The sequence below is a fragment of the Brachyhypopomus gauderio genome, chromosome 3 (genome assembly GCF_052324685.1).
Source record: "Brachyhypopomus gauderio isolate BG-103 chromosome 3, BGAUD_0.2, whole genome shotgun sequence".
Taxonomy (NCBI): domain Eukaryota; kingdom Metazoa; phylum Chordata; class Actinopteri; order Gymnotiformes; family Hypopomidae; genus Brachyhypopomus; species Brachyhypopomus gauderio.
Genome location: NC_135213.1, coordinates 36,019,615 through 36,044,651, shown reverse-complemented (window position 1 = coordinate 36,044,651; position 25,037 = coordinate 36,019,615). Strand labels below are relative to the sequence as shown.

The window sequence follows — 25,037 nt, the reverse complement described above, 5'->3', positions numbered from 1 at the left end:
ATCCATATTTAATTAACACATTTAATTAACATGTTTATTAATGTTATTATTAAACCTTAATCCTTCATCTATTCAGGTAGAATCCCACGAAGAGTCATAACATGTTGGATAAAGGCCCAGACAATCCCAGTGCACACAGGAGAGTCGACCAGGCTTTGAGAAACATGCACTGAGGGATCTGACCCTCCAGCTTCTCTGGAGTTCACATCCTCTCCCCTTAGACAAACTGAGCCATTTAAGCTGTTAATAATGCCCTTTGTGTCCACATACGTGTGTGGACACACCTGTCTTGCACACATGTGCACAAACACACACACACCATCTCTTCTTAGAAGACGATTCATGACTCAGGGAACCACAAGTGAGGAAGGTAAAGCCAATATCCAGGTCAAGGCTATTATTATCATGTGCACACACACACACACACACACACACACACACACACACACACACACACACACACACACACACTTAGATAAAATTGAGAATAGTGCAGGAAGGGAACTCCTTGTCTTAATACACCTTTGTCTTATGTGGAGAGACACTTGACCTAACACACCACACTGCAGATGGGGCCTTACACAAGCGCTCCCCCACGTCAACACCGTGCTGTTGTTCCTGCACACTTTATCCTGGGGACCCCCCTGCCAGACTGAAGGAACGCCGGCATTTGATGAATTTTGTAATGTACTAGTTTCTTCACCCAGTACCATGTAGACTGTGTTGCTGTCTCCCCTCTGCTCTCTGTCTGTCTCTCTGTGTAATCACAGAACACGTTGTCCACCACTCCTCCCTTCTGTTTGACCCTGTGACAGATCCTCTTTCCAAAAATCTTTTATCTTCCCAGGTGGAGCAGGGTGGGGTCAGGATGCCCAGTTCTGGCCCGGCCCTCTTAGGCCATGTGTCTACAAATGTGTGTGCAGTTAGTATAGAGCCATCTAATGATTCTTTAATGTTGCTGTTACGTGAAGGAGAGGCGTTTAGTGTCTCCCCGACCAGACGAAGTGGACGTCCCATGAGGTATGTGCGGTCAGACACGTGTGCGGTTGCTTCCTGCACTAATCCAGTCTGCCCTTTCACATCACTTTTCTGGACACATTTGTATTTATGACCATCCATAGTGATGGAGTTTAAGCAACCGAGAGCTAAGGGCCTTGGTCTGGGTCCTAGCAGTGTGGCAGTGGTGGAGTTTAACCTCCTGATTAGTATTGCAGTACCTTAACCACTGAGCTGCACCTACCCACATGTTAAACACAGTCATGAGATTAAAAATAGTATCTTATATACATTATTACCTGTAGAAAGCAAGGAATGGTTTGTGTAAGGGAGCAGTAGGTGTGTGTCACGTGTACACTAAGGGCATTTGCATTTGTGTAGAAGGACTTTGCAGATTAGTTTAGCACACATTAGTGTATAGTGTGTGTACTGCCAGAACTGTTCAGTATCTGAGAGTGTGTGTGTGTGTGTTACCGGCCATAGAACTGTAGGTCACTACAGGATAAGCTACTAATATGACAGTAAAGGGAGGGAGAGGTCAAAAGGACACACACACACACACACACACACACATTTATGTGATGGCACAATAGCAGTCCTGCCTTAGCTCTGGTGATTGGCAGACACAACAGGTTACTGCCTCTTGTCATTATGGAGTCAGTCTGTGAGTTTAGTCCTAAGCTCCTATAACCCAGGTGCCAATAGGTTTGACAGAGAACTTTACCCACATTAGTGAAAACTGAGTCATCATGGTAGGAAGTTATGCTAGATTTGTGAAATTTGGCCTTGAGTGTTCTGGTTGATAAATACAAAACAAAACCTCTTGTTAAGCCCAGAACACACATTCTCCTGCATGACAACCTCTTCACAGAGAGGCCGAACATTGGGTCCTGGAGACGTTGGGTGACCAACATCCTCAAGAGTGTTACGGCTTTACGATTATGGTCATAATCTTCCAAGGCTCATCCAAACCCTACACGCCCTCACTGACCTCCCAGCTCACCCACTTCACTAACCGGTCTGGCCGTTGAACCCTGGCACCGGGCCCGCCCCTGCCCTCATCAAGCGGGACTGCCTGCAGGACACTTGCCGCAGCCTCAAAATGTCCACCGTCTGTCCACCGGTGGGGGGGGGGTGTATCATGGAGCCTGCCGGTCATCCCGTTTAGCATAAGATCAAAGGAAAGGAAGGAAAGAGAATCTTTTCCTTCCTCCAGCTCTGCCATGTAAGGGCCTGGATGCTGCCATCTTATTCAAATGAGCCGTTTCTGTTCCACTTCTCCTCAGTAGCTGTGGCTGTGAAGCAGGTCAAATCTCAAAAGGGGTTTCTGGGTGGACATTTCACTTTAAAGTAGTTTAGGTTTTTTTATTCAGATGTCACTAGCCAAATTGTAACAAATGTCCTGGTTTTACATTTTTGCATCCATTTCAACCATGATTTAATAGTCAACATTCAAACAGACCAATGTTTATCCTTGTATTAGCAGAATTCTTTTTAAACCGAATGCTAACCAGGTATAAACCTCCATAAGAGTCAGACAAATTGTGTGTGTGTGTGTGTGTACCTGACAGAAGAACACTCCAGAGATGCATTCACCCCATTGGGAATTACTGCATTGTGTTTGTTTTTTACGAGTTCATAGCGTACATGTATATGTTAATGTGTCATGTCCATCCATCTCTCTCAAGGCTTTAGTCAGTGTGTGGAGCATGTCGTTGTGTGTGGTGACCGTGCTCAAGCAACAGTGTGTGTCTACTGTGCCTTTCAGCAAACAGTGATTTTATGATTAACGAATCCACACCAGTGGGGGTGTGAAACCTGAGGAACTGGAACACACTCTATTGGTCTCGTAGGGAATATCCCAGAATGCACCTCTTTGGCGTCCTCTCCCTGCTGGGCGGTGGGTGGCAGGACTCGCCACGCTCACATAGGTAAAACACAGGATTCTGGGAAAGGCAGTAGATACCTCGCTCTGTGAACAGGATGTGAGCACGTGAGTGCATGTGTTATGGGAAGAACCATGAATTACAGCAGTTTTGAATAAGACACAATCTCGGGAGGAAAATTAACTTTTAGTTTGCACCTTTGTTTTTTTTTTTTTTACTTATAACAAATAAAACAAGACAAAAGCATATTCATACAAATAGCTTGAAATAATTCAACACCTCCAGTCCCTTCCCAACACACCCCCCCATCCCATTCCCCCTCCCCACGAAGAAAAGGCCCAGTTCAAACCCTTTCTCTCTGTCTGTGGACAGTGACGCCGCACATGTGGCCACACAAACCTCTCCGTACGTTAACCACACCTCCTCACTCCACGTCTCTTCTGGGCAACAGAGGGCCAGATAAGGGTTCCAACAATATCAGAAGCAGCATTTCCACACATTTAGAATGAATAATAACCCTACAGTTTACATTAGCAAATTTATTTGTGTTATAATTTTTTTAAATTTTATGGTATTTTATTACTTTTTTTGGTGCATTTCCTTCGAGTGATTTACGACATCACTAGCAGCTGATGAAGCTTCTTGGGTCCTCTCATCTTTGGAGCTGCACTAATTAAAACACAGAATTGTCTGTTCCTCCCCAAAACACCTACATTCACACATCAATGTCCTCCAGCACCCTCCACTAGCCCTGACCACAGCGCCTGGCAGTAAACATATTTCACAGAGCGTCAGGCTTCGTCAGGGCTCCTAGGCACAGAAATGACAGGCAGGGTTAGCACTAGCGCACTAGCGCCAACCCTGACCCTACCTGCTGTCTCTCATCACTACAAGTCCACCACAACAAATAAACTTCCTTTTCCATTTTCTCTACACGTTTATGCACATTTCCCTACATATTTATTTTTTAGTACATATATGTATGCTTCCATACTTAAAATAGTTTCTGTAATAGTGAAAAAATCTCCAATAGAATCAAACACAACATTTTTAGTTCTAAGAGCACAATGTCATATTTTAGGATGTATACAAATAATCTAAGGTACAATATAGCTCTAAACCCATGAAGATACACTATTCTGTGAAAATGAAATACACTTTAAAAACCCACAGGGATAACTGAAGCCACTAAGAACCTTACTACTTAAATATATTCTCCTTTTTATATTTCTATGCTTTGACATATATTTAGATTAAATAAATACTTTTCTATACATATAGATTTTTTTGTAAACTATGTACACAAAATGATAACATTTAGCTTAAAGGATAACCAACGGTTCACTCTCGCAACTGCAGCACGCACGCACACACACATGCGTGCACACACACACAGACACACACACACACACACACACATAGCTACATGTAGAAGGTCAACCCAACTGCCTTCTGGGTATTCCAAAACCACTTCACTTTCCCAGAATTCCAAGCAGTCTTCTTCTCACAGTAAATGCGAACGCTGGTGCCTTTCCAGTCAGACATGGAATGCGCGGTATTCCTTGGTTTTCCCTTCATTCCTACGTCCTCTCCACCATGCAGAGGGATCTTACCTTAAAAAACTAAATACAAAAAACTGCTGAGCGGGAAGGGCACGCAAACGCCCAAAGACTAGAGGATGTGGAATACGCCACTGTCCTTAGAGAGAGAGGAAGAGAAAGAACAACCTGAATTCCAGACTTTGCCCCTCCCCCAGCCCACTACTACTCCTCCCAACCACTCTCCCCCCAGGTCAAGCCACTCCCCCAATGACCCAACTCCTCCCCCAGCCAACTACCACTCCTCCCAGCCACACCCCCTCCACCCCCCAGGTCAAGCCACCTCCCAATGACCCAGTTCCACATCCATGCCACTCCTCCCACAGCCCACCCACAATCCCCCAGCACCCAAACACCCCCACCAATTACACCCCCACCCACCCACCCCACACAATCTCATGCCGCATTATGTTCCTTACAACACCAACACAATGTCTTCAGTTCTTGTTCTACCTCTGGTAAAAATCAAGGTGGCGAGGTCACACACTCATTCAGAGTGCGAACAGAAGCAATAACAATCAGTAACAGGTTCCTGGATCTCCGGACGCTGTTGTGTGCGCCATGAAGTCCAACTAAAGGTGTTCTTTACTGCCGCCCTGCTGCCCGACACAGAAACAGCATTCCAGGTAGAAGATGCCCCTTTTCCCACTCACACCAGGACAATTACAATTACCCACAAATCCTGACCTCAAAAGGTCTTACACAACTCAACCAATGCTAATGTGACTAACCATGCGAGAGGGCTGACATTAGCACGGCAGCATTAGCTCCCAATCACCGTTAGTAATACTTGGCTCATCCAATCGTTCAAAATAGGATTGCAAATGTCAAGATCTGGCCTCATATCTGGTGTGTAAAAAAAAAGGGCACCTTCCACCAGCTCCTTAAAGAACAGTAGAAGTGGTTGCTGAGAAGAATGACATCACTCCAGTGTTTGGTATTAGAATCCCATGGCTCCAAGTACAGTGATTTGGGTGGAGCAGACAGATGCTGGACACCGCAGGAAGATATTCTTTAAGACTATAAGACTACACCCGGTACATAACTACAACAGCTGCAGCCCCTCCGAAGAGGGAGGAAATCAAAACAAAACCTACCACAACGACGACAACGGCAGCGTGTCCACACACCTTGTTTGTTTGTTTTTTGACCCAAAAACGTTCCTGCTGTGTTATCTGAGCTCCTGGTAGAAGCGGCCCTCAGCACAGATCTCAGAACAGTTTCCTCTAGTTTAGCTGTCAGACACTAACAATAATACTGTTCTCAGGTCTGTTGCAGAAGCGGCTTGAACCTTCAAGGACAGCCAACCCCGATCTTGGAGATCTACCGACCTACCGAGTTTAAGCTTAATCCAACACATCTGATCCAACTAATCTAAACTAATCTGCAGCTGAAAAGAGAGAGTCAGGATGTTGAAGCTAAACTCAGCAGGGTAGAACATCTTCAGGACTGACGTTGGACATCCCTGCTCTAAGTGCAAAACTCCATGCTGATAGGTCACCTGACCGATCAGGTGACCTAGCCCTGTGCCTGGATAGTCCAGTCTGATTGGAGGAAAATGGAAGGCGGTGACAGATAGACTGCGTACAATTGGCCCAGAGAGAAGTCTGAGTAGGCAGTGGGTGTGGTATGTTACACATTCTCCGGCTGAAATGTCTTTTATGGGTGTTTCAAGGTTCTGCTCTTTGCTTTAACAAGGGACGGCGCAAGAGTGTCATTGGACAGGACAGTGGTGAGGTAGGGGCAGAGAATGGGAAGGAGGAACTGATCGGACAACAGCAGACAGTTATCCTCTGCCCCTCTGCTGCTGATTGGACGGTGCAGAGCGATGGCATGAGGGGACTGGGTAAAATGACGGCGGGGCAGCGACGTGAGGGTGAAGTGTGGTTGGGATGGTCCAGCTGGTCCAATCTGTGCTGGATAGATGAGGTGTAGCTGGCTGAGCGGGGGGGGGTCACGCCGACGCTCACTCTAATCTTCCTCCCATTGATTTCTGTCCTTCACACTCATCTTCAGACTCCTCCAGAAGAGAGCACACCGTGTAAAAGTCTTGCTTTTTCGACCTTGTGGTTCACAACTCAAATGACAGCAAGTTCGTTTCAGACACAGAGGAAAATGCTGGGCTTACATGTGTAGGCGTATCAGACTGATGATGTTCAGCTTGTTATCACGGTATCATGAGGATCTGAGTCGCAGAAACTGACCCCAGATCAGAGGCCTGGCCTTGGAACCTTTGAGACCCCTGACCCCAGCCTGCCGAGAGCGAGGGAGCTCTGCTTTGAACTTACGCAGCCCCGGAGACGAATCAGAGCCCAGGATGGGGTGGGCGGGGCAGTCGGCCGAGGCAGAGCGGTGGGGAGGATGATGGTGGAGTGGAGGTGCGGAGAGGACTGAGGTGTGGGTGGAGGGGGGAGGAGAGGGTGTGGTCTTATAGGGTGCAGGTGAGTATGGGGGTGTGGTGGGCGGTGGCCAGGTGGAGGAGGCTGGCGCTGGAGTAACCCTCGTCGCTGCACACACTCCGCATGCTGCCACGCTCGTCAGAGTCACTCACACTGCTGCTGCTCCACTCTGCATCACCCAGCAGGTAGTCGGTGCCCTCCACGTCCACGTCCAGCTCCTCTGCACACGCACACACACACACACATGCAAAAAACACACACACAAAAGATATGCTATAAGGGATCTCCAGCAACACTTTGCATATGTGAGTTAACTTATTAGTCATATGATTCAGGCTCTGTAGAGTTCACACTGGTAATGTCTGTCTGTGGGTAACAGAAACACTGCAAGTCCTGGAAGACATTTTCTGAGCTGTGGAACCTGCAGTGATGGAGTTCATCTTGCATGTGTGAGGATACGTGACTGCTTGACTGCAGAAGTGTGAATGAGTGTACGACTGTGGATGTTTGAGGAAGTGTGTGTGTGTGTGTGTGTGTGTGTGTGTGTGTGTGTGTGTGTGTGTGTGTGTGTTAACCAGCCAGTGTGAACGCGTGTGAATGTACAACTATGTGAGTGTACGACAGAGGGAGTGTGTAGGACTAAATATGTGTGAAGGGACGTGTGTGTCTGCAGTACTGTGTGTGTGTGTGTGTGTGTGTGTGTGTGTGTGTGTAGAACTTTGGGATACGTGTGTGCCTGCGTATGTGAGAGTAGGACTGCGTATATATAGGACACTGTAACTGTGAGTGCGAGTCTGTGTGTGTGTGTGTGTGTGTGTGTACCCTGGTCAGAGTCAGACTTCTCGGAGGACACGGTGGAGCCCACACTGTCCATGCGGGGGCGCTCTACTCCCAGCTGCTCAAGGCGTCGCCGCAGGTGTCTCTGCTCCCGCTGCAGCTGCTCAATGGCGTGTTGGGCTCTCCGCTCACTCTCCTCCAGCCTCTGTACACACACACACACACATACACACGCACACATATACACACACACACACACACAGACACGCATGCACGCGCACACACACATGTACATACAGACACGCACACACAAAAACACACGTACACATACATGCATGCATACACACACAGATCTGTGTTTAAACTCCAAAACATCAATACACTCCTGAAACGGCAGGGAGTCCAAACTCAATTACAGTCCAGTCTCAATTACAAACTCCCAAATCCTTCCTTAATCCCAAAATGTTCCTTAACAAGATTACGAATAATAACTAAAGCAAACTCTGTGATTATGACACCTGTAACACCCCCATGTGTGTTTCGAGCTCTCTGGGGCCAGGTGTAGTCTAGCACACACAGGTGCACACACAGGTCCTTCACCACCCCCTGCACCTGCAGCCCTGTCTTACCTGGCTCAGGCTGTGAGAGTGAGAGAAATGGGGTATCGTACAAATGTATAATCTGCATTTACCAATCGATATGACTTAGTGACATGTCCACATTGTTTCATCTTGGCTGTACAGTGTCCATAGTCTGCAGCAGTCACAGTAAAACACCCCAACCCCAACACACACACACACACCTTGATATGTTCCTTCGCCTTCATTAGTAGGCTAAGTGTAGTGTGTCTGTTGGAGTCTGGTCCCAAAGGCACCAGAGATTTCAAACGCTCCAAACACAGTCGTAAATGTGCCCGCCTGGGAAGGGGGGGGGGGGGGGGGGGGGTAAACAGAGAGGAAAAGTGACAGAGAGAGAAATAATTTTAAGTACACACTAATGATGATGGACAGTAATGTCCAATTATATCTTGCAACTGCACACAATTGAATTGGAGTGTCACTTCTTAAAATAGCAGACTTAGTAAACGTAAATATTTCATACAAGGGTTCCTAAACTTCTTATTACAGAATTCATGACAGCATGAAAATATTAAAAAGCTTCAGAAGTGAAGAGTGAGAGATCTCAGTACATTAACATGTAAGCACACACTGCAGTAACAGCTAACAGTATGCATCCATTGCCCAACGCCACACACTGCTTTATATATACACATCACATGACCTCAGCGTCTGTTAATCTGGATTTAAAAAGCTCTAGGGATGAAGGAGGATGTTGTTTCAGTATACGACCCCTAAATCTGAACAGAGTGACAACAGCTTTAGGGATGAGGCAGACTGGTTGTGTCAGAATGGTGGAGTCTGACCCTTTACCTGTTCTGCTATGTCCAGGTCATGCTTTAGCAGCAGGGGCAAATAAACCCTTGTGGTTGTAGAACGGAACCACTCGTTAGAACCAACTACAGCCATTGTTACATCACACATGGAATTCTCGGCTACAAAATATTCCAAAGAGTGTGCCAGGCGCTGGAAGGGTTAATCCAGTGATGACAGCATTCCCAGCTGCTAAAGGCGTGGTGGCTAGCAGTACCCATACGACCCCGGTTATGCAACCTGCCCGCAAACACACACACACACACACACGGAGGCGTGGGTCACAACCCAACTATTTCTCTGCCTGTCTCTTCTGTGTGTGTGTGTGTGTGTGGCTAATGGCAGCAGAGCTCTTTGTGTGAGGGTGTGTGCGCATTTTGCTAGTTTTGAAAAAGATCAGTGTGTGGGCATCTCTTTGTGAGTCACTGCATTAAACCATAAACAGAGAGAGGAAAAAGAGAAGGAGTTAGAGGCCTGTGATTATTCCTGGAGCAACTCTGTCTCCTAACACCCTCAATTAAATCACTTTCACTTCTGCATATGGTGAGCAGGTCATGTGTATAATCACACTAGGCATGTAAGAACTAGTCAGCATCACAGATATGTATTTTTAATAAAGGAAAAAAGATTAGAAACGATGATGTTCATACACCAGATGTTAAGATACACTGACCAACTCACCATTTTAAAAGGATGATGTGATGTTTAATTGGTGTCTGTCACAAAATGGCTACTCCAGTATCCGGACTGCAGCTTTTTAAAATAAAAAAAATCATTGGAGCCAAACTGCATGGGCAGATCCCTACAAAAGTTGCATTTGTTCCCTATGAAGTAGTCCAGGTTTGTCTGGTGAAACCCCGTTTGTTTGAAGAACAACTTTTCATTTCTGCTGTGTTGAGGACACTATAGGACGTGAACGCACAGTCAGACAGGTAAATGTTTAGAGCTGTCAGCCCTTAACAGAATGTTTTACTTCATAGCACCATCAACTTCCACCAATCCCACACTGTAACGTGGACAGAACACGGAGCCGGACTCCTATTAATATGTAGGGTAAATGACAACCAAGCTTGCTGAAGTCATGCTGGCATTTAACTTCATTCACTGATGTTTCAAAGTAGGACATTTCGCAGCATGGGGGTGTGGCTTCCATTATTTGCCAGTAGTCAGCTTATGCTAATTTAACATATTAAAGAGCTCCCTTTAGCCAATGAGGGCCACTCGTTTGGACTAGTTTATCAGCAGTGTTGCGAATAACGCCGTTAAAAATAACGGCGTTAGGTAACGGCGTCATTTTGTCAGTAACGGGATAATATAATTAATTACTTTTCATGTCGTTACAACGCCGTTGACGTTACTGGTCATTAAAAGCGGTGCCTTACTATATTGATATACTAACAGTAATCCGAGCGGACCGCTGCCCAGGCTAGTGAGGAGTAACAGATCTCGATAGGTCACAGTTCTCGGTGTAACACCTGTTTAACTTAACAAGTCAGTAAGCGAATCAGAACCAGTGTTTTTACACGCGCGCCGAAACACGTCAGTGAGACGGAGAGACACGCGACACAAACGGAGAAGAGGCAGAAATGGCGAGTCAGGAGCAAGCCGAAGAAAAATTTGCATTTTCAAGGTGGCGATATAAACATTATTTAAGAAAATACTTGAAGTTCCTGAATGTCTACCAGACTGTGTATTTGATTTATTTAATTAAGGATAGAGGTTTTATTGTTAAGTTTACTTCTGTTGTGAACAAAGCAGTTATCTCAGGTTGAGAGAATTTAATTTAATTTAATTTGATAGATGTAAATGCACTTTATATATTGTAACTGTTTACTTTTGCTTTTTTTTCCCCAAAGATTTGGGATTTTAAAGGATTTTATCCTGCACTGGTCTGTGGATGTGCAATAAATATCAAAAGTTAAACACCTTTCTGATCTACTCATTTCAACTGACTGTGAAAACTGCTTTTTCAAAAAAAATCCTTATTTATCGGCATATAACTTTCTTTTAACTGTAACGCAAATAGTTACTTTCCCTGGTAACGAGTTACTTTTATTATAGAGTAATTTAGTTACTAACTCAGTTACTTTTTTGAACAAGTAGTGAGTAACTATAACTAATTACTTTTTTAAAGTAACGTTCCCAACACTGTTTATCAGCATCAAAAACAGATTGCCGCACAGCCATTGTATTTCATTCCCTTCTATACTCCGTTCCATAGATTACTGCACAACCATGCCATCTGATCGGTTGATTACTCAGTATGTGTATGGTTGTCATATTTGAATCTTTTGCAAAACTGTAAAGTTCCAAGTTCACAAAGAAGAAAGGTGCTGGTGTTGGACAAGCTTATAGTTTGAATCATGCAGCATTGAGACTATTTCAGAAAAAATCGTTTATACTGTTCATAATCATAAACAGTAATCATTTTTTTAAACTAACCATTTCAACAAAATGTCTCTGATTTATTAGATTTATGTCCATAAACCAGCCTATTATCTTTCCTGCACTAATAGGTGGTGACTGATGGCTGAGTGAGTGAGAGTGTGAGTGAGTGAGTGAGTATGGGATTGGTGGGTGAGTGAGTGAATGTGTGAGTGAGTGAGTGTGGGATTGGTGTGTGAGTGAGTGAGTGAGTGAGTGATTGGTGGATGAGTGAGTGAGTGATGGGTGGTGAGCAGAGACTGCTTTGCTCATTAAAGCCCATGGTGTGCACAAACCTGCTAGACAATACTAACATACATTATATAGATATTCTAAATTCTAACTAAGTACACAAGGGTTCCAGACTAACAGGACGTTTCAGACAGAGGTCCTTCACCGGTTGTGTGTATATATACATACACACATAGATCAACATATACCAGTCTTTCTGTCAGAGACGTGTACACCCACACACATGTACCAGTTTCTCCTTTACAGGTGCAGGCACGCACATGCATGCGGTCACATTGGTGCTAGTGTTCTCCTCTTTCAGGATGCGTGCGGCTAGCTGGTCCAGTGGGGGAGGATTACGTAACCTCTGAACACATTTCCAACGTCAGGACAGAACTATGATTAGGGCTCTGATGTTTGTTAAACAAATGTACACATGCTCACTTGTGTGCACACATGCACAGTGCGAGATGGCAAGGATCAGGGGTCATAGGTGACAATTTTTTTTTTAAGAAGTAGGTGGGCCTCAAGAGGAGCTGTACAGCTTAAATATAAATCACCCGTTAGCCACACCCTCCATGAAAGGAGGCACATGTGGAGAGCTGCAATTGGTTAAGGCAAATGATGGCCTGCTATGCAGCAGTAAATGGGAGGGGTTTTAGGTCCGCACCCTCCGCCCACCAAGGCCCATATGTATCCTCCACACTGTCATGTGCTCTGCAAAGCCTTGGACCTCTGCTAGGAAAACAGGTCGCAGTGGTGACCTCCGACCCTGTGGGCTGTAAATCTCTCATTTTCCCTACCCCCTGACCCTATGACCTCTAAGGAATTGTCTTAACCCCTTGTGGAACGGCACGGGGGCAGAGGTGTGGTGTGGTGCCACTGAGATCCAGTTACAGTCAGAGATCTACTTTCTCACGATCGACGAGCAGAGTGCCGAGCAGTGCAGTGCCCCCACCACCACCACCTCCTCCGCCTTTCACAGAGAAAACACAGCAGTGCATTAACCCTACAGCTCCACCCACCTGCTCCACTCCTCCACACAAGCCCACAAAGTCCCACTGCTAGGCTTCTTTAACAGAGAAGAAAACACAGCATGGCTGTTTGCCATATTCTCTTGGGTAATCGTTAAGTATTCCCCACTCAGTGTCCTATCCTTTTGTTTGTTTGTGTGTGCGCGTGCGTGTGTGTGTATTTATCTCCCCTAAGTGCAAGGTGTCTAAATGAGGGGCAGATCTGGTGGACGGTAAATATCCCCTGCATGTGTGACAGTGTGCTATGTTGATATGGAGGGTCAAACTGCAGCACGCGGCCACACGGTCTGAGACAAGCAGTGCAGAATGCAGGTCTGAGCTCACAAGACTAAAGTGTTTTACAAACCATCAGTTTCCCTCCAAACAACCTTAACCAGGAGCTTTGAGCTCATTTTTTATTGATCAAACATCTCTCCACAAGGGCACTGCGAGGAGTCCAGGACTTCCGTTAAGGTTTTGTGAACATGTTTTTTTGTCTGGTGAGGCTGTGTTTTTAGAAGCTAGCTCATGTCTCACACAGCCGCACCTAGCTTCAGGGGCTCTTTGTGCTACACTGCAATTACCCAGACTGCATTTTGAGTCAGCGTAGTGGAGTCCTGCCCCGTCTTCCCCTCTGTGCCGCTCTCCACGCCGAGGACCAAAGCAGATTTCTAAACACGACCAGCAAAGCCGTCCAGACGTGCCGGAGTGGCAGGACCCTGTGAGTCTGGGCCAGTATGAAGTGGTCCACGTCTGTAGCAGAAACCAGCACCAAGTCTGTTCACACGGGTGAGGACACACAGCCTCCGCTGGTGGAGAGGCGAGGCAGAGCTCTGAGGCTGGAGCTGTGTCCATCGTGGAGAGGTTTCGAGTCAGAGTTCAGACAGCGTTCGTGCACACTCTGCTAAGCCCAAGAGCCATGCATTATTCAGCCTTGACTGCAAGCTGAGCTGCAAGCTCTCTGTGTGTGTGTGTGTGTGTGTGTGTGTGTGTGTGTGTGTGTGTGTGTGTGTGTGTGAGAGCTAAGCTGGAAGGAACCACAGTACAGTAGAAGTAGCAGAGTCAGGAGAAGTGGCCAGCTAATGCAGCCAAGCTACATGTCACTCATACCTTTTTTCCCCCTGACACAAATTAAGACAGACGACGACTGAATCAGATACGTAGGGCTAAATTGAGCTAATTACACCATAAACGAGGAGCGCCTCTATTGAAAAACCTTTTCAGTGCATTTAATCTCTGTTAGCTGCTCTTAAGAGGGAAAGAAAACCCTGAATTCACAGTGTGAGACAGTCCGAGCCTTGCCAAGCACTGCGCAGGGACGTTTTATTGTTTGTTTTGTTGGAACTCATCCATGCTATCGTCAGAAATGGCACTTTTAGCTCAGACTGAAGACTGAACCAGGCACAGGTGTCGGTGTTCTTCAGCAGGCTGACGTTTCATTCTCGTTATTTTGGCTTCTCCCCCTGCATCTCTGAGAACCTTCAAGTATCTCTCATGCTCACTTGGACTTCAGCAAGAGCAAGTTGCTCATTTCGCAGTGGAAAGGAGGATTCTTCATTTTCCACTAGGGCTACATTATACAAACTAGACTACAATTACGCTGCTATACATTGGAATTGTGCAGTTGTTAACAATATGTTAAAATAAATATATTGGTGAAATGTTGATGCAACGCACTTAAAGACCTGCACTGCCCAAAATAAATCTGCTTATGTTTGAATACCTTGATTTACTAAAAACACCCGATGAGGATTCAACTGCATGCTTCAGTCTTCTGAAATGTGAATGCTGCAAAGGCCAGTATTGTAATAAGGAGCAGGGAGTAATATATTGTGTAGCCTTGCTCTGCCCTGGCAACTACGTAACACACTCATAAATAAGCCTGGATGGTGCATGAGAGCAGAGACACAGACGAGGACACTGACACTCTGTAGTAGACATACCTGTTTTTCTCCATCTCATTGTGAGTGGACCTGGAGAGGGAGAGAGAGAGAGAGAGAGACAAAGGGAGAAAGATAGAGAGGGGGAGAGAGGGAGAAAGGTTAGAATTGTACTCCTTATGCATTACAATTAGAGGAGGCAGTGAGGAGAGGGCCTAATGTGCTTCTAGCTGATCTGAAGTGTTCAGTGCAGAGGCGGATGTTCATGATATATGAGAGAAAGAGAGAAACAAAGAGAGAGAGAGAGAGAGAGAGAGAGAGAGAGAGAATCTCTATGTGGGAGAAAATGAGGGGGTTGAGAGAGGGTTGTTACTAAACCAGACAGCATAAAAATTCAGAATCTAGATCAAGAACAAAATGGCAGAAGGCTGGTGAACCTGTAGACCTGGTGTTTTACCTGTTGCACAGTAACATTTAATACCAAGCTGGAGTTTTAGACTAAGATTTAGTGGTAATGTCTTAGAACTCACATATGAACCAAGTACAATTATGTTGGAAAAGGAGCAGTGAACTGTTTGCTAGTTGCACCCTGAAACATACTGCATCTCCTCTCTCTCCACACAGTGACAGAAACCAAACACCACCACACACAACTGTGCAGCCTTGACCTGCTGGTGTACATCCACCACAGCTCCACCCTACTGTACACTACAGGTGTCACCTCCATCTCATTATCAGCCCTACCTGAACCTGGCTGCAACACCTGCCCAGTCCAAAGATGGAAATGAGAGAGAGAGAGAGAGAGAGAGAGAGAGAGAGAGAGAGAGAGAGAGAGAGAGAGAGAGAGAGAGGGAGGGAGGGAGGGAGGGAGAGGGAGGGAGGGAGGGAGGGAGAGAGAGAGAGGTAGAGAGGGAGAGAGAGGTAGAGAGGGAGAGAGGGAGGGAGAGGGAGAGAGAGAGAGGGAGGGAGAGGGAGGGAGGGAGAGAGAGAGAGAGGGAGAGGGAGAGAGGGAGGGAGAGAGGGGGAGAGAGAGAGAGAGAGAGAGAGAGAGAGAGAGAGGGAGGGGATGAGAATGCTGCATAGGCCTGGGTTGAGTGTGAGAGGTGGAGGGAGGGGGACAGAGCATGAGGGGAGGGGGATATAGCACGAGGGGAGGGGCATAGAGCGTGAGGGGAGGGGCATAGAGCGTGAGGGGAGGGGCATAGAGCGTGAGGGGCAGGTGCAGAGAGCAACACAGGCAGGGGGACAGAGGAGCTGGCAGCTCTTCTTCCCCATCAGAGACCTCCTCACATCTTTTCACCTGACCCCCTGACCTCCGTCTCTAAAAATACCCCCCACCTTCTTTAACCCTCTCCAAATGCCTGAGGGTCCATCCCACTAACCCCAACAACAAACCTGCAAAGGCCGTGCAGCCCACAGTTCCACCCACGAGGCACAACCGAGTTTCAAAACACCCGAGGCTTTTACACACCCTACAGATGTACAGTGGTTACCATGTTAACTACATGGATGAAGAATGCTGGAGGTCCATTAAAGCCCACATTACACCACCAGGCATCTCCACCGTGTGCCGAGCTCTACAGAAGGTGCAGTCCTGCAAAACCTAGCGCTCACCCCCACAGCCCCCTCTCCACACCAGACCTGTCGCTGCACCCTCAACACAGAGGCCCAACCACAGCACATTACCATCGCCTTCACACCCCCACCGGCCCAGCTGTGCAGTGTAAGCTACGCCCCTTAAAATAGCACACGTCCTCTCCTCCGAGCGCTCGGCTGAGCACACTCGACCCTGCACAGCCCAGCCAGCGGCGCTGAGATAGCGCTCCACACTTTACATGGAGTTCCCAGACGCCTCGCGTCATCTAACGGGAGACCTAATCAAGGGGAAACCAGTAATCATTGTGAACAAGCTGCTTTGCAATTAAAACAAAAAAACACAACGACGAACTGGGTTGAGACTTTGCGGAGGGCGTCTGTGCGGAGTGAAGGCTGCACAGGTGTGGGGTTAATGTCTGCAGGAGCCCCAGAAAGGTTCAGGGTGCAGTGCGTGTTCACACAGGGCAGAGTTGGAGGAGGAGAGCCGTCATGTGTGTAATGGTGAAGCTAGAACTGTACTGGGTGCTTCAGTCTGGCAGCGATGCAAAAGAGGAGGGAGTCATACACACCCACACAGCCTTCCCCTCCCCCACCCACCATCAGGAAGGATCACCAGCCAGGGAAGGAGGAAGGGCATACAGAGGGAGAGGGGGAGAGACCGAGAGAGAGAGAGAGAAAGAGAGAGAGAGAGAGAGAGAGAGAGAGAGAGGGACGAAGGGAGAGAGGGACGAAGGGGGAGAGAGAGAGAGGATAGCAAGTCACCTGACCCACATTTCACTAAAGGTTTATGTGCATAACCACACGCACGCACACATTCACACTGCCTGAAGGCTGCCTGCAGTGTCCCTCCACCAGTACAGTGCCCGTCCACCAGTGCAGTGCCCGTCCACCAGTGCAGTGCAGTGCCCGTCCACCAGTGCAGTGCCCGTCCACCAGTGCAGTGCCCCCCACCAGTGCAGTGCCCCCCCACCAGTGCAGTGCAGTGCCCCTCCACCAGTGCAGTGCAGTGCCCGTCCACCAGTGCAGTGCAGTGCCCGTCCACCAGTGCAGTGTCCCTCCACCAGCGCAGTGCAGTGCCCCTCCACCAGTGCAGTGCCCCTCCACCAGTGCAGTGCCCCTCCACCAGCGCAGTGCCCCTCCACCAGCGCAGTGCAGTGCCCCTCCACCAGTGCAGTGCCCCTCCACCAGTGCAGTGCAGTGCCCCTCCACCAGTGCAGTGCCCGTCCACTAGTGCAGTGCCCGTCCACCAGTGCAGTGCCCCTCCACCAGTGCAGTGCCCCTCCACCAGTGCAGTGCCCCTTAACGAAGTGGTATCCATAGAAGCACCTTTAACCTGCCACAGTAAAGGAGGAGCCGCATCACCAGGCCTGAGGAATTGGTGTCCCAGCTCACACACACACACACACACACACTCAAACGGAGAAGCTGCAGCACAATTCTCCAACAATCACACACACACACACACGCACATGCACACGTTTCACTGTCTGCCAAGCCTTCATCTGGTTAGTCTAAACATCAAAGTTTTACACCCCCAAAACCAAAATGCCCCTAGCAGTGGCTCTCCTACACGACCACACACACTGCACTAGTTTGGCACCAGAGACCCACAACCTAGACCGTGATGGTCCTACTGCCTTTACCAGAGGGCTGAGGGGCAGGAGGACTTTGGGGCAAGAGAGTCGAACAGCACCTCCAGTAGGCAGGGGTAGGCACTGCAGTCTGCCATCCATAACTGCTTTTAGCTGAGCTGACCTACAGCAAGTTGAACCAGGATGAAACCACATGTACCTAAAAATCCATTAAAACAGGGTAAATGTATTGGGGGGGGGGGGGTCTAATCCAGAACAGGTACCTCTGAATAAGCCACAGTAATTGAAACCTCAGCGGAGTGCAGGAGGCAGACAAAAAGATCCATTCAAAAACATTAATTGTCCTTAAGAATGATCCTTAAGGGCAAGACTGACGGAACAATTGATTTGACCTCAAAGACACGTACTGCAGAGAAAGGCCAGAAAAGACCAGCGCAAGTACAGATTCCCCTCCGACGCCAGTTAAGAGGAATAAAAGACCACGTGTGGGTATTGAAAACCAGGACCTAGACTCTCATCTGACCGTGAAATCAATCATGCCCTTAAATACCCACCCCAGCAACTCAGGCTTGAGCTAATTAACCCCAACTACAGTCCCAGCCATGAGAGTATTGTAGGTGGCAGCATGGTGGACCTGGTGGTAGTATTCTCTCCAGCTTCACAGCCTCCATCTACTGTATACAACAGGGTGCATTACATCACCTGGGAGCCACGCTAGGATATCTCTGATGTTTGTTTACCATGGCCACAGCACACAGGCACCAGGGCCATTCAACGAGGTTCTATTACCACAGCACACAGGCACTAGGACCGTTCAATAAGGTTCTATTACCAAAGCACACACGCACTAGGACCGTTCAATAAGGTTCTATTACCACAGCACGCAGGCACTAGGGTCGTTCAATGAAGTTCTATTACTATAGGAACAGAAAGTGCTTCTCCTGCTTTGGCTGTAGCGATGGTTAGCCAGACCAAGACTTTATACTCAATACCCTGTTTGTCTGAAACCTTAAACCTACACTGAGCACTTTAAAAGGAGAAATAAGTCATGTTTACCACCAAAAAGCAACAAACATATTGTAGCATTATTGTAGCATAATTATTTTTTAAACATTTTTTATCCTATAAAGAACAGCTCACAAGATGAATACAATTTGTCGTCCTCCAACGAACCAAGTTATGTTTCCCAGAGAAGGTCGTACTCACAGCATTGGCCATGTTTAAAGGAGATTTAGTAGAGAATCTATGAAACATCCAGGTCTCCCGGCATCAGTATAATGGATGTTTCATAACAAAGAAGACATAACATAGTCAAAAAACGACTTATAGCTCCTGTAATGGTACCTGTAATGGCCTTACAGGTGCATTTTAATAGAATTACTGACTGCAGCCAACCTGTTAATATGCAGAATAGGCCTGCACTATGCACCGTTAACCCTTCGACGGCGTCAGGCAGTGGTCTGGTGTGAGGGCATTATGTGGGCAGTGAGTCATTCTCAGCACAGCATGGTCAGAGACCACAATGGTAGTGCCATTGTACTGGTGCTGTACTGGTATGAGTGTAGGACATGCATTATGAGTGTCAGTGCCACTGCTGAGCTGAGAACAGTCCACCACCCACAAATATCCAGGCAGCAGCAGGCCTCCAATCAGAAACAGACCCCTGTGCAAGGCAGCCAATGAGCTGGAGTTTCTGCTCGTGAGTCTACATTTTTCTAACTACATGTTTCTAACAAACTACTTCTTGTAGTGATGAACACTACAATTGTACCAAAGCAATCAACAATATTTGTTATCAATAGCCAATTCCTCCATAATACATTTATCACCCTGGGATGTAAAAGGCTTCACACACAATCCCTACCGCTGAGAAACACTACAAAATGGAAAAGATGTAATATTTTCTGCTTAAAGAACAATGTATTCAATTTAAAAGAGCCAAAATACATCTGTCATATTGACTAACATTGAGTGTGTTGAGCTATCAGACACTACAAATGCACAAGGGTGAGAGGAACTGTGGGACATTGACCAGGTTGGGGTTCAATCCTTTAGATGATCATCATTTAGGTACCAAGTCCAGCTCCCCTCCTCCAGATACGTTTTCATTCATTATGTGGTCTGTGATGCGCACACACACACACACACACACAAACACACAAATATATATATATGTACTCAGGACAAACCTATACTGGCAAAACACCAGGATGGAGTAGCACGCACGTTGCTATGACGACACGATGATCGCACACTGAGGAACTGCACCCACCATGTTGTTTCAAGAAGACTGTTTTCTTTTTGGTCTTGTGCATTAAGGCTGAAGCAGGAGGCAGACGCGGGCCTGCTGCAGCAGACAGACGAAGCCCAGACTCACCTGCACTCCACCTCTGAAGCGTTTGGAGAACTGCTTCTGACTGACCACACCACCTACCACTGCATATAAATAGCGTCGACCCTGGGTTTCCCTTATCAGGATTTCATATCCAGTTATCTCCAGTTACAGGACACATGAACACTGTCTGACACACAAGCAACAAACACACACACACACACACACACAAATAGACGGAGGCTGTTTTTACAGATAACTGTTGTCTGCTGTATAGTCAAAGTAGCATGCTTGTTTATACAAATGATTTTAGGGGTATTTTGCCTTTACCTAATCGTATTTAGCTCCCTCTCAGTATTACAAGGAAACAGCATTTAACTCATATAAACACTACCCATCCAAGCTTGCACTAAACCCTCCTATACCCCTCAGAGACAAACGTATTATCTTGACTAGAAAGCTTGCATGAATTAAAGGCTATCAGCTCTAATGACTAAACTACCGGCTCGTTGAACAGATGGCCTTATAGAACAGGGAGGTCTGGCAAGAGGTACAGTCCAAAAAAAATAAAAAATAAAAAAAGAAAAGATAATGATCTGTGGACAATGAAAGCAAGCTTAGGAAAGCATGACAATAATATGCATAACAACCCAGCAGTACCTGTGCTATTTACCAATCCACACTATTTACCAATCAGCTGTGTCCAACAGGACATGCCTGCTCTCACAGCCCTGCTCGGAGCGTGTAGAGGAGGCTCCGGCTGTTGAATGACGGTTAATGAGTAATTAACAGGAGAGGGGGTGGTGGGATAAGTGTGAGAGTCTGTCAGTAAGACCACAGCAGAGTGTGTGTGTGCGCGCGTGCGTTTATGCCTCTCCTTCCCTCTCTCTTTCTCTCTCCCTCCCTCCCCTCCTCTCTTCCTCTCAGAGGGCAGCATGTAGAATCAGAATGTCCAGTGTGCCAGTAGGTGTGTTCTGGACCCTCAAAAACATGGGTATGGATGGATTCAGTGCATCTTTGAGTCCCAGGGAGCCCTTAAGTGACCAATGACTGCGTGTTGGACAGGAGATGGAGGTCCTGGATCAGCAGCAGACACAGAGTCTTCCAGTTTGCCTGCATTCTGCAGAAAGGGCTTCTAGCAAACCAGCCATCCATACAGCCTGCGGGTTATTTTTTCAGCATCTCAGTTTCTGACACTTGGCCTTACCAAAGAGGACAGCAACCAGATCATTTAAGCTAGCACTCTGGCCGTTAGAAGATGGTGACCTCTCTGCTGTCCTCTGTAGTATCCCTAACCCTTGTGTAGCTGCTGTGATGCATGGTATGGATGAAACCGCATAAGGTAGTGTTACGGCACCAATGAGGACACCACAGCAGCTTATCCAAGCAAACACAAACACACACTTCCACTGAAACACTTATTAAGAAATTATCTATTGATTATCTGAAGTGTTTATGCAAGACTGCCACTCACACAGATCCTTTTTTTAGAATTAATTAACAGCATTTTTTTTCCTCCTCAGATTCTGTCTTGGCTTCGGCTGTGCTGGCCGACAGAAATAGAGCCTGGGTGTAAAGCCATGCTGCTGGTGAGTAGCTTGTGCTCGAAGGCATCGTAGCTCTCTCAGGAAAACTGCACCGAGCTCCAGTGGCACAGAACCAGCACGCTGCTCTCCATGTTGTTTTAATGTGGCGACCTCCCTGGTGACGTGAGCGTGGTTCAGAGTGACCACACTGACGAGTTTATGAACACACCTGGCTAAGGGAGTGCACTGTGGCACCGTGGCTAACCGCAGACGTGTGCGCTGTGAAGGGTTGCGACGTTTGCGGGGACCATAGGGCCCCGTTTGCACAAAAACTAGGTCAGATGTACCTGCTGCAGTTTTTCTTGTTTTTACTTTTCCGTTTGGAGACATCCCTGTCTTTGTGGCTGGTGAAAGGCAACATTGAGGCGTACCCATGTTCTGCTTCTGCAAAAAAGAACAAAAAGGGAGGGGGGAAAAAGAGAGAGAGAGAGAGAGAGAGAGAGAGAGAGAGAGAGAGAGAGAGAGAGAGAGAGAGAGAGAGAGCATGCACAACACAGCATTAGGATCATACACTTCTGGCAATGTGCAAAGTAAACACTGCCACAAAAATTTGACATTTGATGAATTAGGAATAAACGGACTCAAATATAGCAAATTCTGTGTTAAATGCACGTCATTTTGGGCAAATCTACAGCTTTTGGGTCAATGATGTCATCTGAACTCGAGTAAACCCAATAGCCAGCCAAACCACAACAGATAGAGGGGAGGGGGGATGCGCTAGGAAAGCCTCTATCCGGAACAAATAGCCGCAACAGAATACGGATTTTAATCCCAGACACGAAAACAAACAAAAAAGGGCATAAAACACCGACATTCCTAATGCGGATGTTTACACATGCAACACATAAATAGGTACATTTCAGATCACGTACGTCTACGAACGAGGCTCAACAAAACATTAGTATCCCCTGAAAAGACTGCTCGAAAACTGACCATCCATACTGCCCGTGTTTTTTCTCCCTTATCATCCAAAAAATATTACTTACTTATTCCAATTGTTTTGTCGAAGTTAATGCAAGCAGGATTATGATCAAATGCCATTTATGATTTTGACGGTAACGTAGTTGCCCTACTAGCAGGAATGTGCACATAGCGCCAACGGTGTGTATAAAATGATCTTCGTAAAAAACATAATTGTGTGCATTTGAAGTTACTTCACCTCTTTCTCTGCGATCAAGGTACTCGGCAGCTTCGATCAACATCTGCACCATTCCGATGGCCGCCATTTTCAACAATAACACCGATTTAATAAAAATGACAATCCGAATCAAAAATAAGAAAACAACCAGCCTCTGTTCCCTCCGTCTCGTGTCTGATGGATGATTTAAAACAAGATAGCTGATCAACAGCATAAAAAAAGGTATTTTTGCAGACAAAAACACCGGAAATGGAAGCTTATTGATATTAAAGCTTATTTTCTGATAAAGTATTGATGTGCCTTTGATAGCTAGCTAGCCGCCTAGCTTGCGCCCGTTCCCAAATGGAGTTGATAATTTGGGTCTGAATCAGACTGAAATCTCCCTCTGTTAGCTGCTCGGTAAATACCTAGCTAGTTTGCACACATTTTGGAAAGCTAATTAACAAATGTTGAATTTCAGAACTTAACAGGATCCGTGAAAAAAGAGAGGAATCCTACGAAAACAAGGGAAGTCTCCCCGAAACCACGGCTTGGTGTAACATGTAAAGTGCCCTGAAAACAAACTGTGCTGTTCGGAGATGAGCTGTCAAACAACGTTGACAGCCGACTCTGCGAGTATACTGAATTGTTACCAAGCTGAGGTAGCAAGCTAGGCACACACCAGTCCACTAGCCGGCCAAAGCCAAACATCCACCGCAGTCTCAAGAACACTTGACGGCTAGCCTGGCTAGCCTGCTATATTTACACTGGTGCCGAAAACGTACGGTTTACTCGCACAAACCAGGATTTAATCCCAAGTACGTTAGCTTGCTAGATAACGAGAAACTAATAAGAAAAAAACAAACAAAAACCCAAATTATCCTGCTGTCTTAAACCACAGAAATTCTCTCAGCAGGGCTTCTCGGTATAAAAAAACAAACAAACAAACAAAGTGCCTGGCTGGATCTGTGGTCCAAACGCAGTCCAGAAAATCTAGCGAGTCCCGTTTGTTTGAATAGGCGCTGCTAGCGGGTTTGGTGTAGCTAACCAGGAGAGTTGGTGTAACGGGCTCGCGAGGCCGTTGTCGGTTCGACAGATGTTGTTTTTTAAACGCTAGCTAGTGCGCGCGAGGACAGGCTTCTAAAAAACAAATGTAACGGCCGATGTTTGTAACCGTCACGTCGGCCTCTGAAGTTCAGAGAATCGCTGGTTTCGAGTTTTTTTTTTTTTTTTTGACGCGTGAACGTTTTTTTTTACGTTACAGCTCGAGTAATCAGTGGCTATGAGCAACTGAGGTAAGTTGTTTTTTTTTAGCAACAAAAAATAAATAAAAGCGTAGCTAGCAAACTATAACGTCGCTGTGGCGGGCAGCTGAAATGGTCGCGAGCGGACTGTCATGTTACTGTACTTCTGTCAGGGAGACCAGAGGAGCCGCTCTGCTATTGGGCGGCCGATACAGGAAACGGCGTTCCTATTGGTCACGTTACTGTACTCCTGTCACGGACGCCAGAGCCGCCGCTCTGCTATTGGGCGGCCGATACAGGAAACAGCGTTCCTATTGGTCGCATCTGTTTCGGTATTTGAGAACCGATATTAAGCAAAGGAAACGAATAATGGTGCGTTTTGTGCATCGTAGGCATTACATTTATCACAAGGCACCTGCAAGAAGTCGGTAATTTAAGACGAAGAGCGCGTTCGTATTTCACGCTACATTTGTTGTCCTGTGTCAATTGGTCAGCTCGTCATCCCACAATAGGATGCGATTGGCCAAATGACAACGCCTCCGGAACTAGACAGCCACGCCCCCTCGCACATGCTGTTTTTGCAGAAACCTTGGCAAGTCTTGTTTTTTTTTAGGTTTGGAGAGCACAGCTTGGACGATGGGTTCCCGTGAATTGTCATTTGTGCTTTTCAAATGCTATCTTACGTAAGCAATTTAGATATCAGCCGTTATTTTTTACCCTTCAACCGAGTGTATTTTAAAATTATATTTCTAATGATTTCTATACATAATTAATTGGCACTTTAAAAACTCCTGTGCTGTGTCAATGATATGAGCTTCACAAATGCAGTGTAGTGATATTTAGCAAGTGATAAATTATGCTTTTAAAATAAATGCCATATTGTTGGTTCTTAGATAAGTATTGGTTATAATCTCAATCATAGACAATACTGGAGAA

The 25,037-nt window shown here is 46.6% G+C and overlaps 1 protein-coding gene across 1 annotated transcript; it reads right to left on the bottom strand.

Moving 5' to 3' along the window:
* Nucleotides 1–4,873: 4,873 nt before the first annotated feature.
* On the bottom strand, nt 4,874–24,270 carry mxd1 (MAX dimerization protein 1). Its single transcript, XM_076997948.1, has 6 exons — nt 22,900–24,270; nt 22,028–22,124; nt 14,698–14,727; nt 8,459–8,573; nt 7,702–7,861; nt 4,874–7,099 (listed from the first exon to the last, which is right to left on the bottom strand). Exons 1-6 carry the CDS (start codon nt 23,090–23,092, stop codon nt 6,909–6,911), a joined length of 786 nt encoding a protein of 261 aa, XP_076854063.1. The 5' UTR covers nt 23,093–24,270; the 3' UTR covers nt 4,874–6,908.
* Between the last annotated feature and the right edge of the window lie 767 nt (nt 24,271–25,037).

What these genes read in the sequence shown, in the direction of transcription:
- mxd1 (XM_076997948.1), bottom strand. Translation starts at nt 23,092, where the DNA reads ATGCTGTTGATCAGCTATCTTGTTTTAAATCATCCATCAGACACGAGA. An exon ending in AATGAGATGGAGAAAAACAG is followed by an intron (nt 8,574 to 14,697) that starts GTATGTCTACTA and finishes CCCCCTTCCCAG; the next exon opens with GCGGGCACATTTACGACTGT. An exon ending in AGGCGAAGGAACATATCAAG is followed by an intron (nt 7,862 to 8,458) that starts GTGTGTGTGTGT and finishes GTGTGTGTACAG; the next exon opens with AGGCTGGAGGAGAGTGAGCG.